The sequence below is a fragment of the Acomys russatus genome, chromosome 1, assembly GCF_903995435.1.
Source record: "Acomys russatus chromosome 1, mAcoRus1.1, whole genome shotgun sequence".
NCBI lineage: Eukaryota > Metazoa > Chordata > Mammalia > Rodentia > Muridae > Acomys > Acomys russatus.
The window spans coordinates 119,514,979-119,529,455 of record NC_067137.1 but is presented as its reverse complement, the minus strand read 5'-3'; the positions used below and the strand labels follow the sequence as shown (position 1 = coordinate 119,529,455).

Here is a 14,477-nt window from a genome sequence, read left to right as displayed (position 1 = left end):
GTCAGGGCAGGGTACTCCCTCATGGGAGTGCAAAGTCCCCAAGGACTCAGCAGCCACCATCCCCTCCCAGGGATCTGGAGGGCAGGGAGAAAGGATGCTACTGATCCAAACTGCTGGGACCTATGTAGAGCACTCAATGCTCCGAGCTTCACACACGTCCACTGCCTCTGCTCCACCCAAGGGGAGGCAGCAGCCGCTTCAGGACTGCCTTAGACTGAGGCTTCAGTACAGCATGAGGAGACAGTGCAAGATTTTACTGAGAAAAAGTGAATTTTTAATTATCTTGTGAATCTACTTAGAAAAACACACACAAGCAATGTTCACAACTATAAATTTAAACCTTTTGCACTAAAAAAAAAAAAAAAAAGCAAAAAAAAAAAAAAAATCACGAAACAAACACAAAACCACAGGCATGAACTGTAAACCTGTATTAATTAACTAGTCCTAAGGTTAATTCTTAGCAGTAATTCAGTATTTTCCTTCTTGGCAACTGTAATGTTTTAGCACCAAATGATCTCCTACAGAGGTACTAGTAATGCTGGCTGCCAGTGTGAGGAGACGTTTCCAATGCAGTCCTTCCCCCACACACCATCCACTCATACCACACACAGGCGTCTCGTGCAGATGGTGGTACACTCTGACTCCCAGGGCAATGGAAACAAGACAGAGGCACGAGGTCACAGACTTTAATGTAGTGCATTCGTAGAAAAGGCCAGCCTTCGCTCCCAGGCGTGCTCTCGCCCTCAGACTGTAATGTCATGATTTAGAAGATGCAGTCCTTATTGCCTAAATATTACTCTATACATTTCCATCAGTGTTCTGGAAAACACCTTGAAATTGCTACTTAATTTACACCATAATTACTGGGTTACAGCTTTAGCTCATTGGCAATTTTGGAAGCAATATTTTTGAAAGCTATGGATGTCCCTGATATCCGTTTAAACCGGACTCCATTCAGAGACAGTCTTGGCAGCTTACAGACTTCCATTTCCCACTGCACCAGGTTCTCTGCATGCCCGTCGCCATGGACACAGAAGAGCAGGAAGCGCTCCCTCTGCTCATAGTCGCAGTTGTTGGCGTCCAGCACTTTGCGGATCTCCCGCATCATGTCGCTGGGGTCCATGGAGCTCGTGGTTTTCATGCTCCAGGTGAAGCGCAGCGAGCGAGGCTTGGCCTCTTTGTTCTCGTCCTTTTGTTCTGAAGACACATTGCGACTGAAATGCACAGGGCAGGGTGGTTTTTAATTACCCTGGAAAAGGAACCTTTTCATCTTAGCTAGTTATCAGCTCCTTCAGCACAAATGACATGTGATCTCATCCACCTCGCATTTATCAAAAGGCATACACCTATACCCCAGCCCCTAAACACACACATTTACACAAAAATCTACCTGGCTAGAAAATGCCCAGCCTTGTGCTGGAGACTGTTTGGAATCAGGCAGCACAGGCACAGGGTGCACTCTTACCCTCGGCTTCTTCACCCATAGCTTCTCTGTAACCACAGTTATGCTTGCCACAAGTACCACAGAAAGTGATGTTCAAAAGTTAACTTAGCTATACTGCCCCTCAGTCAGGGGCCCAGTATACAGCTATGCAGCCATTGCGTCACCACTTTACTGTTTTTCTCAAATTTGTTAAAATTCAAATTTCATAGCTAAAAATATCCAGGTCACGCTCCTGTGGTATTGGCTGCTCGGAAGGCTGAGATGGAAGGATCTCAGGAGCGTAGGAGTCTGAGGTAAGCCTGGCTAAGAGTGAGGCCCATCTCAAAATAGTCAAAACCAAACACCACAACTTAGATGATATAATCCTAATGAAACAGACAGAAAAATGAAATGCTACAGCTCACTTGTCTGTGGAGAACTGAAATGACTGGTCTGCACAAGGTGAGGGCTTGAAGTACAGCTAAATTGCTACGTTAGATACTCCGCAGGTCACAGAGGCAAGCACAAGCTTGGCAATGTTTTTGGGATGAGAAAAGCTTAGGTGAGGAGGCAGATGCAGCACACAAAACTTGGGCAGTCCGCTGGCGTTACAGGAGGGAAGAGTAAGGTGGGGCAGACAAGGAGGCTGGCTACAGAAAACCTAATACAATTTAATTAAACCAGAAGCAGAGATTCTGTGCTCTTGTTGGTTTTTTTCTTTTTGTAGCAACAGGGTCTCATGCAGCTCAGACTTGCCCTGGTCTGCCTGCTCTGTCTAGGACTATAGGTGTTTGCCACCATGTCTGTTGAGTCTTTATTTTGAACAGAATATTGCCACAAAATGCACAGAGGTATGAAAGTGAACAGACCCACCAGACAAGTTCAGAGGGACATATACAAAGCCGCTGGCTCTTAGAAAGCGCTGGCATGGCGAGCACTGTCTTGCTCCATACCAGGAGGCAGATTCTATCACCACCTTTCTGTTGTGGATGGGGCCATACATATGGAAAGGCAGACACTGCTTTAAGTTGTGACAGGCCTGGGAGTAGACTGCCTGGAGCGTACCCCAACTCTACCTTGAAGGGCAGCCTACACCATGCTCAGGGCCTCACAGGGACAGACAGTTGGTCAAGCAGTAGGTGCCAAAGGAGATGATTTTCACTTGGAACCCTAGTGTCATGGGGCCTGTACTGGAAAGTGGTAGGTGGGCCTCCCACTATAGGGATGGAGTCTTGAGCCTATCTGTGACTCCATATTCACAAGGAGAGCTACACAAAACAAAAAGCAAACGGATAACTTCTATAATCATTTAGAAAGAAACAACAACTCAGCCCTCCCGACTTTATTCAAGGCATCAAGACCCAACTGTGAAGAGGGGCTAAGGGTGCTCAGGAAGGCTCTGGTGGCACACCAGTGCCGCCTTGTGGCTGCTGGGGGATAAAGCAGTTTCCTAGGTCCAGCAAGCAGAGCCTCAAGAATATTCTAGAACCAGAACTTCAGCACAGTATCAGGCCCACTGTACTTAAATGAACAACAACAACAACAACCAAACCAAACCAAACCAAAACAAACAAACAAACAAAAAAAAAACCAAAAAAACAACACACCTAAAACAAAAATATCCCAGCATTGGTCATCTCTGCCACAAGAAGAAGATAGGTAAATACTTAAAAAATTGAAATAAAAATAATTTCCCTCACCTTGAACCCTCATATCTCCCGTTCCTCTCATATTCAGTTGGAAGTCTCAATGGACAGAACGTAGAAGCAAAGGAAAGTGGGAAAGAGAAAAGAAATCTTACACACTGGTACATGACCACCCATACATCAACAAAACATCATGCAATGAATAAGCCCAAGGCACCTCTCAGTTACCACTGAACTAATTCAGACCCTACTCCTCTGACTCAGATGATGATGTACTCTTCACTAGGACAAAGCTGTGTCAAGAGGCAGGTTGCACATTCACCAAGGTTTTCTTCCTGCTGTGTGTACTCATGGCTTTGGACTAGAACTGCTCTGTTCTATTACCACTCTATGCAATACAGTTTCTATCTGGAAAGAAATGAGGTTATCAGTAAACCTTTACATTCAAATATAATATATTTGTTGAGTGAAAAACTAGCTCTTTGGGACGATCACCTGAAAAATCATCGTAGAGTGGCACTTGCAACAAAAAGTACTTCCGCTCAGTTTTTAACAAAGAGATCATGTTTCATAAACACACAGGTGCAGCCTGGCCTTCTTGAGAGCCACAAGCAGGCAGCAACTTTTTTTCTTTTCTTTTCTTTTTTTGGAAATAGGGTCTTTTATGTAGTCCTGGCCACGCTACAACAATATATAGATGAGGCTGGCTTTGGAAGTAAGAGTTTGGCCTGCCTCTGCCTCCCAGTGATGGGAGTAAGACTGTGTGCCACTATGCCTGGCTAGGCAGCAACTGTAACAGCAGAGTTTCTGCCTTATATGTGCACGTTCCAAGGACATCAATATTTTTGGTCTCTTACTGTCAACACCAACTGTTAACCCAACTGGAACCTACTTCCTATCAGACTCCAGTGAAACTATGACAGCTGCTGTCTTCACTGGGAAGTGGCTGTCAAGAATACTATTTGCTCCTCAACTCTCCAGAAGTATCAGACACTTCTGCTCTGAAGGTACTCATATCTGAATTTCTACATGAGCCAAATCAAATGAGTATGGAGGATTTTATGCCAATATTGGAGAATTAGCCACCATGTCATTTTATAGTCTTTTGTCAACTCAATCCTCAGTAAAATAACAGTAACAACTAACACAATTACCACTTACCTTCTGCATGCTTGTGGCTAAATCTTTAATGTACACTGATCACTGACATCTTTAACAGGAGCATGCTAAGTGCTATTAGTACCAAGACAGAATTATCTGGATGCTAAATCACTCTACTGAAGAAAGAAGAGTGCACAGGGCATGCACAGGCCTTTTGTTGAGTGGGTGCTAGAGTTCCTTTAAAATGCCCAGCAGAGTTAATCTATTTCTTTCCAGTTTCCTTTTAAGGAAATAAGGATTTAGTTCTTAGCAGAAGGTTTAGTTTTAAAGAAAAGAAAGAAAACAACAACAATAACAAAAAACAGGACCAAAAGCCAAACCTGATGTTAATTGCAGGAGCCATTTGGGGAGGGTGGGGTGAGGACTGAAAAGTAAGTGTACATATATAAATCATACCTTTTGATAAACCTGAATGACATGTTTCTAAAAGAAATTAAGCCAAAAAATTAACATAAAAGAAAATCTAATTAATTATAGAAAGAACAGAAAAACAAACCAAACGAACAAACAATAACAACAACAGCAAAAATCCCCAAACCAAGCATCAGGGCTCCTCTGCTGGCCAATGATCAATAAAAGCAACATTTGTTGAAAAAGTGAAATTATTATAAACACTTAAAATCTGAGCATGTAGTCTTTTAATTTGAAACATAAACACATGTTTAGCCATACTAACTAAATTTATTACAAAAGCTTTTAAAATAAGCCAGGCAGTGGTGGCACACGCCTTTAATCCCAGCACTTGAGAGGCAGTTTCAGGCAGATTTCTATGAGTTTGAGGCCAGCCTGGTCTACAAAGCGAGTCCAGGACACCCAGGGCTACACAGAGAAACCCTGCTTTGAAAAACAAAACAAAACAAAAATCATTATTATGTTATTATTGATTTAGGGCCTTGTACGTGTATCAGAGGCTGGCCTTGCACTTGCAACCTGCCTCAGCCTGAGTGCTGGGAATACAGACCTGCCACCAGGCCTGCAGATTTGGTATCTTAAAGAAGTAACCAGTACCTTGCAATACACTTGTGATAAATAACATCACTCAGATTCCTACAGACTATCTTATGAGCAGAACTTTTGCCTTCTGTTCATAAACACAAAATCTCTAATTAGAGGTCATCAAACATTAAGAGGACAATCACTGAGCTATGTGTGATGGCATGTTCCTACAATATAGCATGTGAAGACAGAGGCAGGGGTGCTGTAAATTTGAGGCCAGCCAATTCTATAATACCAAGTTCCAGAGCCAGGGCTACATAGCAAGATCATGTATTGAAAAGGGGGTAGGGCTGATAATGCTGCTTGGTAGAGTGTTTGCCTAGCGTTCATGAAAACTTGGGGATTAATCTCCAGTACTGCATGAAATCGGACCTGGCTGGCCATTTCTGTTTTGGAACTAAGAGGATCAGAAGTTCAAAGTCACTTTTGGCTACATAGTGAGTTTGGAGTCAGCCTGGGAACAAGAAACCCTGTCTCAAAAACTAACAACCAAACCAAACCAAAACACAACAACAAAAAATTTTAGAGACACAGGCTGTGCTGAACAGAATCTGACAAGATCTTTCACACAGTAAGCACATCTGGGCAAGTGTAGGTAAAGAAAAGCCCAGTGTTCTAACGGGCACCACAGACACACATTCACCAAATGCTGGCACTGACAAATGTTTACATTTCCCCTTTGGGTTTAACTGTGTACTGTCTTTAGGGAAGTCCACACTCTGACCTTGTGGTGTGGCAGCTGTGCTGGGCCCCATTCAGAGCTGCTCTGGAGTGCATGTCCATACTCTATAGACAACTGGTATCCACAGCATACACCAAACAATGGATACAGCAGGGTAAGCACTGTATACAAGATTGTGCGGTAAAATATTTTAAATTAGACACTATATAAATATAGATATATTATTTCAAATGATTATCAGGGTCCACCTTCCTATCCCAGTGCAGGAGATCAAACCTTGTGGATTGTCACTGACTGAACTACATGCCTAGATAACAAAGTCTTTTAAGTATTTATTTATATATTTGAGATATATGAGTATTTGCCTGTATGTGAATGAGTGTACCACAGGTGTGAAGGGTCAAGGAGGTCAGAAGGTAACAAGACTCTGCAGAACTGGAACAGTGGACAGTCATCAGTAATCAGCAGGCAAGTGGTGTTGGGAACTGAGCACAAGTCTGCTAAAAGCAGTGCATGCACGTAACTGCTGAGCTGGCTCTCCAGCCCCTCACAAAGTCCCGTCCCCCCGCAAGACAGGGTTTCTCTGTGTAGCCTTGACTGTCCTGGGCTTGCTTTGTAGACACGGCTAACCTACAACTCAGAGATCCGCCTGCCTCTGCCTCTCTGAGTGCTGAGATTATAGGTATGTGCCACCATGCCTGGCTCCCCTCCACAAAGTTTTTGTTGTTGTTGTTTTTTGAGACAGGGTTTCTCTGTGTACCCTTGGCTGTCCTGGACTCACTTTGTAGACCAGGCTGGCCTCGAACTCACAGAGATCCGCCTGCCTCTGCCTCCCGACTGCTGGGATTAAAGTTGTGCGCCACCATGCCTGGCGTTCACAACGTTTTAAAAATATATTTCAGTTCCTGATTTTCTACCTGCTAAGTCAAAAGTTACTGTCGAATGAAATTGAAGTACTTTTCTTATTTCTCCCTCAAACCTTTTTTTTTTTTTTTTTTTTGAGACAGGGTTTCTCTGTGTAGCCTTGGCTGTCCTGGACTCGCTCTGTAGACCAGGCTGGCCTCGAACTCACAGCGATCCACCTGCCTCTGCCTCCCCCTCAAACCTTTTTAAATACCCAAATAAGGTGAAAGTAAGAGAATGGAAAACAGGGCTGGAGAGATGGCTCAGAGGTTAAGGGGACTAACTACTCCTCCAGAGGTTCTGAGTTCAATTCCCAGCAACCACATGGTGGCTCACAACCATCTACAATGTGATCTAATGCCCTCTTCTGGGCTGCAGGTACATGTGAAGGCGGAGCACTATATACATAAAAATTTAAAGAGAGAGAGAGAGAGAGAGAGAGAGAGAGAGAGAGAGAGAGAGAGAGAGAGAGAGAGACACAGAGAGAGAATGGAAAACAGATTGAAGACGTGTACTATGCTTAGGCTTGTGTGGAAGTTCTGTGTCTGGGCTGGAGCCATATACTGCCTACAGAGTCCCACAGAGAGATTCATTCATTTGTTTGTTTGGGGTGTGTGCATGCTCGAGCGCACTATACATATTTGGTATCATGTCCTTCTAGAGCTCCAGTTATAGGAGGCTGTGAGTCACATCGAGTGGGGTATTAGAAATCAAACTCCTGTCCTCTATAAGATCAGTATGGTACTTTTTTGTTTTGTTTTGTGTTTTTCCCCAGGACAGGGTTTCACTGTGCAGCCCTGGCTGTCCTGGACTCGCTTTGTAGACCAGGGTGGCCTTGAACTCAGAGACCCGCTTGCCTCTGCCTCCTTAGTGCTGGGATTAAAGGCGTGCGCCACTACCGCCCGGCTACATAATTTAAAATTTTATGTCTATTTGTTTTGGTTTTTTGAGATAAGGTTTCTCTGTGTAGCCTTGGCTGTCTAGAACTTGTTTTGTAGACCAGACTGGCCTCAAACTCACAGAGATCCAGCTGCTTCTGCCTCCCAAGTACTGGGATTAAAAGCCTGCACCACTACCGCCTAGTCCAAAAAATTTAAATCTTAAAACAAAACAAAAGGCCAGGCATGGTGGTACACGCCTTTAATCCCTGCACTTGGGAGGCAGGGGCTGGTGGATCTCTGTGAGTTCCAGGCCAGCCTGGTCTACAAAGGGAGTCTATGACAGACAAGATAACAGAGAGTCCCTGTCTCGAAAAAAACAAAAAACAAACGAAGTCAAAATGATAGCCAGAGCACTTGCTCTTTCAGAGGACCCAGGTTTGATTCTCAGAACCCACATAATGTCTCACAACTGTCCGGAACTCCAGTTCCAGGGAATCTGATACCCTCTCTATCCTCCTCCAGCACCAGGCATGCATGTGGTACACAGTACATTTATTTAAACAAAACACTTGTACTCATAAAATAAAATAAACTTACTAGAACAAAACATAAAATAACCAAAAAAACTAAACCAAACAAACTACATATGCATAGATATCGACCTAAGTATCTCAGGACAAAATAAACATTCAAATACTGATTTTTTTTTCCCTTTAAAAACATTTTTATGAAGCCAGGCAGTGGTGGTTGGTGCTAGTCTTTAATCCCAGCACTTGGGAGGCAGAGGTAAACAGATCTCTGTGAGTTCGAGGCCAGCCTGGTCTAGTCTATAAAGTAAGTCCAATATAGCAAGGGCTGCACAGAGAAACCCTGTTTCAAAAAACAAAAACAAAAAATAAATAGGGTCGAGCGTGGTGGTGCACGCCTATAATCCCAGCACTTTGAGACTCACTCTTAGACCAAGCTGGTCTCTAACTCAGAGAGATCTGCCTGCCTCTGCCTCCCAGAGTGCTGGGATTACAGGTGTGTACTACTTAGCCTAACTAAGTGCTGAGATTTTAAATCAATGCTAGTCTTACATAATCAAAGAGCACAAAGGAGACAAATAAGTTGGAGGATTTTAATGATGCTCAAGGGTCAGTTGTAGGGCTGGTGAGAGGGCTCAGTGAGTGAGACGCTTGGTAAAAACCTAGACATGGAAGAGAGAGAGGGCTGCATGTTTAGAGATAATCACAAGGAATGTGTTTTTCTTTCTTTCTTTTTTTGGTTTTTTGAGACAGGATTTCCCCGTGTCCTCGACAGACTTTGTAGACCAGGCTGGCCACTAACTCACAGAGATCTGCCTGCCTCTGCCTCCTAAGTGCTGGGATTACAGGAGCCATACAACTTTTAGTACTGTGAAACAGTGTGTAATTCTACTTTAAAACTCCCAAAGTCTAAAGTTGGATACACTTTAGGAACTAGAAACACAGGAGCCAAAGGCAGCAGGAAAAGGATGCAGGCAGCAGCTTCACGCACTAGCAAAGACACGCACTCTTTGTGTTTGCTCCAGTGGAGCCATCTCATGACACTTACCTCCTTGTGAGTTTTGAAGTTAATTTACTAAAAAGATTAGTGGAGCCTCGGCTTCGAGTCTGGGACAGTGGCGTGGCTTCGTGGGATAAGCTGGGTGAGGCAGGTGGGCCATTATACGTTGCAGTTCGCCGCTCCCGAGGTTGGCCGTGGAAAGTGCTACGGCTGGCCGTACCCCTTGGGAATCGGATGCGATCGGGGGTGGTCGCACTGCTAATACTGTGGGTAGAAGCAACTGGAGTTCTCTGATCTGGAATAGTGCTAGGAAAGCAGAAAAAGACACATCTTTGTTCCAAAATCATGACACATAAAAATCTATAAGCACAATATACCTTTTACCCATAGTGAAGTAAGTTAGCCATTGTGAATCCAGATCCAAGGGATATTTTACAGGTCGTAGGAGCAAAAGTAAGCCCAGTGGGAAAGGATATCAAAGGAACATGACAAGAGACAGAGCTCAAAGAATTTAGGGCACAGCACATGGACATTCTCAAGGGCAGACAATGGAGGGTGGAGAATGGCTGACTCAAGTCCCCTCTACCTCCCTTTCAGCTGCTTCTACACAGAGAATAATGCCAAAGAAAAGAAAGGCTTGCATGTGAAAAGGGACAGGCAACCAAACATTTCTGGAAGCACACAGATGGTATAATATAAAAATCCCACATGCTGGAAGCAAGTTGGGGTGGAGATTTCTTATGCCCGCTGTAGCACGCCAAGGCACGAAGGCAGCACAGACACACACACAGGCAGCACAGACGCAGCCAGCAGGGTGGGCTTCACTAACACCGTATGGAAGAAGAACATCTTGGGAGCAACTGTAACAAAATCTTGGACCATAAAATCCACAGCACAGACTTAAGCGGCAGTGGGTACACATTAGCTTCACAAAGAATGTGCATTTTCTTACATAGCCTTGAAGTTATCTCCTTCACTGTCTATTGGAGGTAACATCATCTTGGGGTGCCCAGAGGCTGACATGGACATCGACTTCTGATGTCTCAGCCGACAGGTAGATGTGGCACAGAGTGAGGCAGGGCTAGCTGCATAAGCGAACACTTCTGTCAGGCTGGGAGAGGGTTTGGGTTCAGGCAGAGGCAGAAACAACAGTGTGATGGAACAGTGACTAAAGAGCAGCCTGCTGTCAAATGCACACACTTCTCCCCAGACCCTGTAGACCTCCAGAGATTAAGAATCTCTTTAACTTGTTTGGAGATTCTGGGGCAACTGTAGCTGCTTTTGCAAGCAGCAGTTTAAAAGTTCATTATCTTAAAGAAAACAACACTTTACATGTTTAAATATTCCTATATGTGCCCACCAAACTCTGCCTAAAATAAAATACATCCTAAAGGAGATGTCTCTATATAAATTTAATGGTTAAAAATAAATTTGGCATTAGCACACTGTACCTTTCATTTGATCCCTTTTGAATGGATGGCCGAAATCATGGGCATACCAGGCACTATACACTGGATACCCTATGCCATCTGAACAACACAGTTTAGAACACTGTCACTCAAAAGACATTTACTCATTCATAAAGAGCAGTCAGCACTCCTAGTAGGTCTAGAGGCCCTTCTTTTTTATTTTTATTTTCTGGTTTTTTTGAGACAGGGTTTCTCTGTTATCTTGGCTGTCCTGGACTTACTTTGTAGACCAGGCTGGCCTTGAACTCAGTGATCTGCCTGCCTCTGCCTCCTGAGTGCTAGGATTAAATGCGTGCTCCACCATGCTTGGCTCTTATTTTTTATTTTTAAGATTTACTATATATACAGTGCTCTGCCTGCATGCTAAAAGAGGACACCAGATCTCATTATAGATGGTTGCGAACCAGCACATGGGTGCTGGAAATTGAACGCTTAACCTCTGAGCCATCTCTCTAGCCCCCCAGAGGGCCTTCTTATCAAGACAGGAAAGCTCAGCATATGGACTACTTAGAGACAGAGTAGCATGGTGATTAAAGCCTTCAGTGTCAGACCAGCACAACTATCATGAGGAGAGCCCTAGGAACTGGTTCTTGCTTTTCACCTTTACATGGGTTCTGAAGGTCAGATTCCAGTTACTAGGTCTGTGTGCAACTGACAAGTGCCTTTATCTGTTAAGCTGTCTCACTGGCTCTTATCCGTTCAGGTCTAGAGAGTGGTCAATACATTTGATTGCTCTGCCCAGCTGCTGACAATTTTTACCAAACTGGAAGCTAGGATCAACATGTGCATGGAACACAGCAAGAAGAGAAAAGGCAGGAGCTGTCTGGCTTCTTCTCTGGAGAACATAAGCGCTCTTAAAGACTGGAGAAGGGACAGGCTTGGGTGTAGAGGAAGAGGTTGTTCTCCTTCCCCAGGAAGTAGCTACAGGGGAGGTTGGCCCAATAGTCCAGGTAGGACCTACACGGACATGGACATGAAGAGAGCATGGGCAGACACTCTGCAACATTGACTGGATCCTGCTTGAAGTGCAAGACCTCTCTAAAGAAAAGTATAGTTCATAGTCTATCAACAACTTGAATACATTTTTAAAAATTATTTTTAAAATTATGTGTGTGAGCGTGCTCCCCCTCCCCTGTGCGTGTACATATTTGAGTGACTATGCTTGGAAACTCTAGAAGAGGGTACTAGATCTCCTGGAGCTGAAGTTGGAATTCTGGTCTTCTACAAGAGCAATAAATGCTCTTAACTGCGGAGTCATATCTCTAGCTTACCAGTCTCTTTTTTATTTTTTTTGAAACAGGGTAACACTGTACAGCCCTGGCTGTTGATCAGGTTGGCCTTGAACTCAGAGGTATACCTGCTTCTGCCTCAGTGTCAGTGCCACCATACCCAGCAACAGATCTATTTTTAATGTCTATATTAGGCCTAACACCATGGTTTAGTGTTAGCTAAATTTTAGATGGGCACAATCAAATTCTTAAAAACATTCCATTTATGACAAATAGCCCCTACACCAATCATAGCAGGCAACATATTCTAAAAGTTCATCAAGTTGGTTGTTATAAAAATTTCAAGAACTGGGCATGGTGGCGCTCGCCTTTAATCCCAGCACTCCTGAGGCAGAGGCAGGTGGATCTCTGTGAGTTCAAGGCTAGCTTGCTCCACAAAGCAAGCCCAGGACAGCCAGGACTACACAGAGAAACCCTGTCTTGGAAAAACCAAACAAAACCAAACCCTTCTGACTCTGCCTCTCAAGTGCTGTGATTCCAGGTACGTACTACAATGCCCAGTCTCATTTTAAAAATCTGATAGAAAGTGCTTTTCTTTTTACTTTTCTCATTTCCCCTTGAGACAGGATTTCTTGGTGTAGTCCTGGCTGTTCTAGAACTCACTCTGCAGACCAGGCTGATCTCCACCGTCACCATCTGGCAGAAAGTGTTTTCTTACCAGGTGTGGTGGCGCACGCCTTTAACCCCAGCACGTGGGAGGCAGAGGCAGGGAGATCGCTGTGAATTCAAGGCCAACCTGGTCTACAAAGTGAGTCCAGATTTCACCACTTAATTTCTTAAGTTTATATATTTTGGATATTAGGCCTTTGTCAGATGAAGGGTTGGTGAAGATCTTTTCCCAGTCTGTAGGCTGTTGCTTTGTTCTGTTGACAGTGTCTCCTGCCTTACAGAAGCTCCTCAGCCTCATGAGGTCCCATTTATTAATTGTTGACCTTAAGGCCTGGGGCTGTTGGTGTTCTGTTCAGGAAGTTGTCTTCTGTGCCAATGTTTCCAGGCTCTTCCCCACTTTTTCTTCTAACCGATTTAGTGTCTCTGGTTTTATGTTAAGGTCTTTAATCGACTTGGACTTGAGTTTTGAGCATGGTGACAAATATGGGTCCAATTGCATTTTTCTACATGTAGACATCCAGTTAGACCAGCACTATTTGTTGCAGATGCTATCCTTTTTCCATAGAATAGATTTGGCTTCTTTGTCAAAAATCAAGTGACCATATGTGTATGGATTCATTTCTGGGTCTTCAATTCGATTCCATTGATCAACCAGCCTATTGCTGTGCCAGTACCATGCTGTTTTAATCACTGTTGCTCTATAGTACAGCTTGAGACTGGGTATGGAAATTCTTCAAGAGGATCTTTTATTGTATAGGATTGTTTTAGCTATTATGGGTTTTTTGTTTCTCCACATGAAGTTGAGAATTGATCTCTCAATGTCTTTAAAATATTGTGTAGGTATTTTGATAGGGATTGCATTGAATCTGTAAATTGCTTTTGAGGAATATCGAATGGCTGAGAAACAAAGAAATGCTCAACATCTTTAGTCATCAGAGAAATGCAAATCACAGTGACTCTGAGATCCCATCTTACACCCATTAGAATGGCTAAGATAAAAAATTCAGCTGGGCGTGGTGGCGCACGCTTTTAATCCCAGCACTCGGGAGGCAGAGGCAGGCGGATCGCTGTGAGTTCAAGGCCAGCCTGGTCTACAAAGTGAGTCCAGGATGGCCAAGGCTACACAGAGAAACCCTGTCTCGAAAAACAAAAACAAACAAACAAACAAAAAACAAAAATTCAAGTGACACCACATGCTGTCGAGGATGTAGAGAAAGAGGAACATTCCTTCATTGCTGGTGGGAATGCAAACTTGTACAACCACTTTGGAAATCTATCTGGCACTTTCTCAGAAAACTGGGAATAGGGCTTCCTCAAGACCCAGCTATTCCACTCCTTGGAATATACCCAGAAAATGCTTCACCACACAACAAGGATATATGCTCAACCATGTTCACAGCAGCCTTATTCATAATAGCCAGAACCTGGAAAGAGCCTAAATGCCTCTTAGTTGAAGAATGGATAAAGAAACTGTGGTACATTTACACTATGGAATACTACTCAGCTATTAAAAACAAGAAAATCCCGAAATTTGTGGACAAATGGATGGGACTAGAGATGGTCATACTGAGTGAGTAAAACCAGAAGCAGAAAGACGCACATGGTATATACTCACTCATAATTGGGCACTAGCCCAAAAGGCATGTCCCATGAAAGTCTTTACTTACCAGGAGATTGGGATAGATGTGAGGACATCCTACTGAGACTCTAGGTAAGAGAAATATAGGAGATGCGGAAATAGAAGGACCCAGAGGGTCCTAGAAACCTACAAGAAAAACATCATGATGGGTGGATTGGGGCCCGGGGGCGGGGGGTCTCCTCAAACTATTGCACTAACCAAGGAAAATATAATTGTAAACATCGAACCCCTACTCTGATCTACCCAATGGAC

General features: G+C 43.8%; 1 protein-coding gene across 9 annotated transcripts in view; it reads right to left on the bottom strand.

Annotated features, from left to right (window-relative positions):
* Positions 1-353: 353 nt before the first annotated feature.
* The window catches only part of Mark3 (microtubule affinity regulating kinase 3), an 86,694-nt gene continuing 72,570 nt past the window's right edge, over positions 354-14,477 (bottom strand). For 2 of the 9 annotated variants that reach the window (XM_051151794.1, XM_051151855.1), the window contains 5 exons: positions 10,172-10,330; positions 9,268-9,525; positions 4,627-4,653; positions 3,124-3,168; positions 354-1,214 (listed from right to left, as the gene is read on the bottom strand). In XM_051151794.1, coding sequence (XP_051007751.1) covers positions 869-1,214; positions 3,124-3,168; positions 4,627-4,653; positions 9,268-9,525; positions 10,172-10,330 — 835 coding nt within the window. In that variant the 3' untranslated portion in view covers positions 354-868. The remainder of the gene's footprint in view (positions 1,215-3,123; positions 3,169-4,626; positions 4,654-9,267; positions 9,526-10,171; positions 10,331-14,477) is intronic. The other 7 variants (XM_051151811.1, XM_051151803.1, XM_051151827.1 and 4 more) reach the window with 7 other exon arrangements.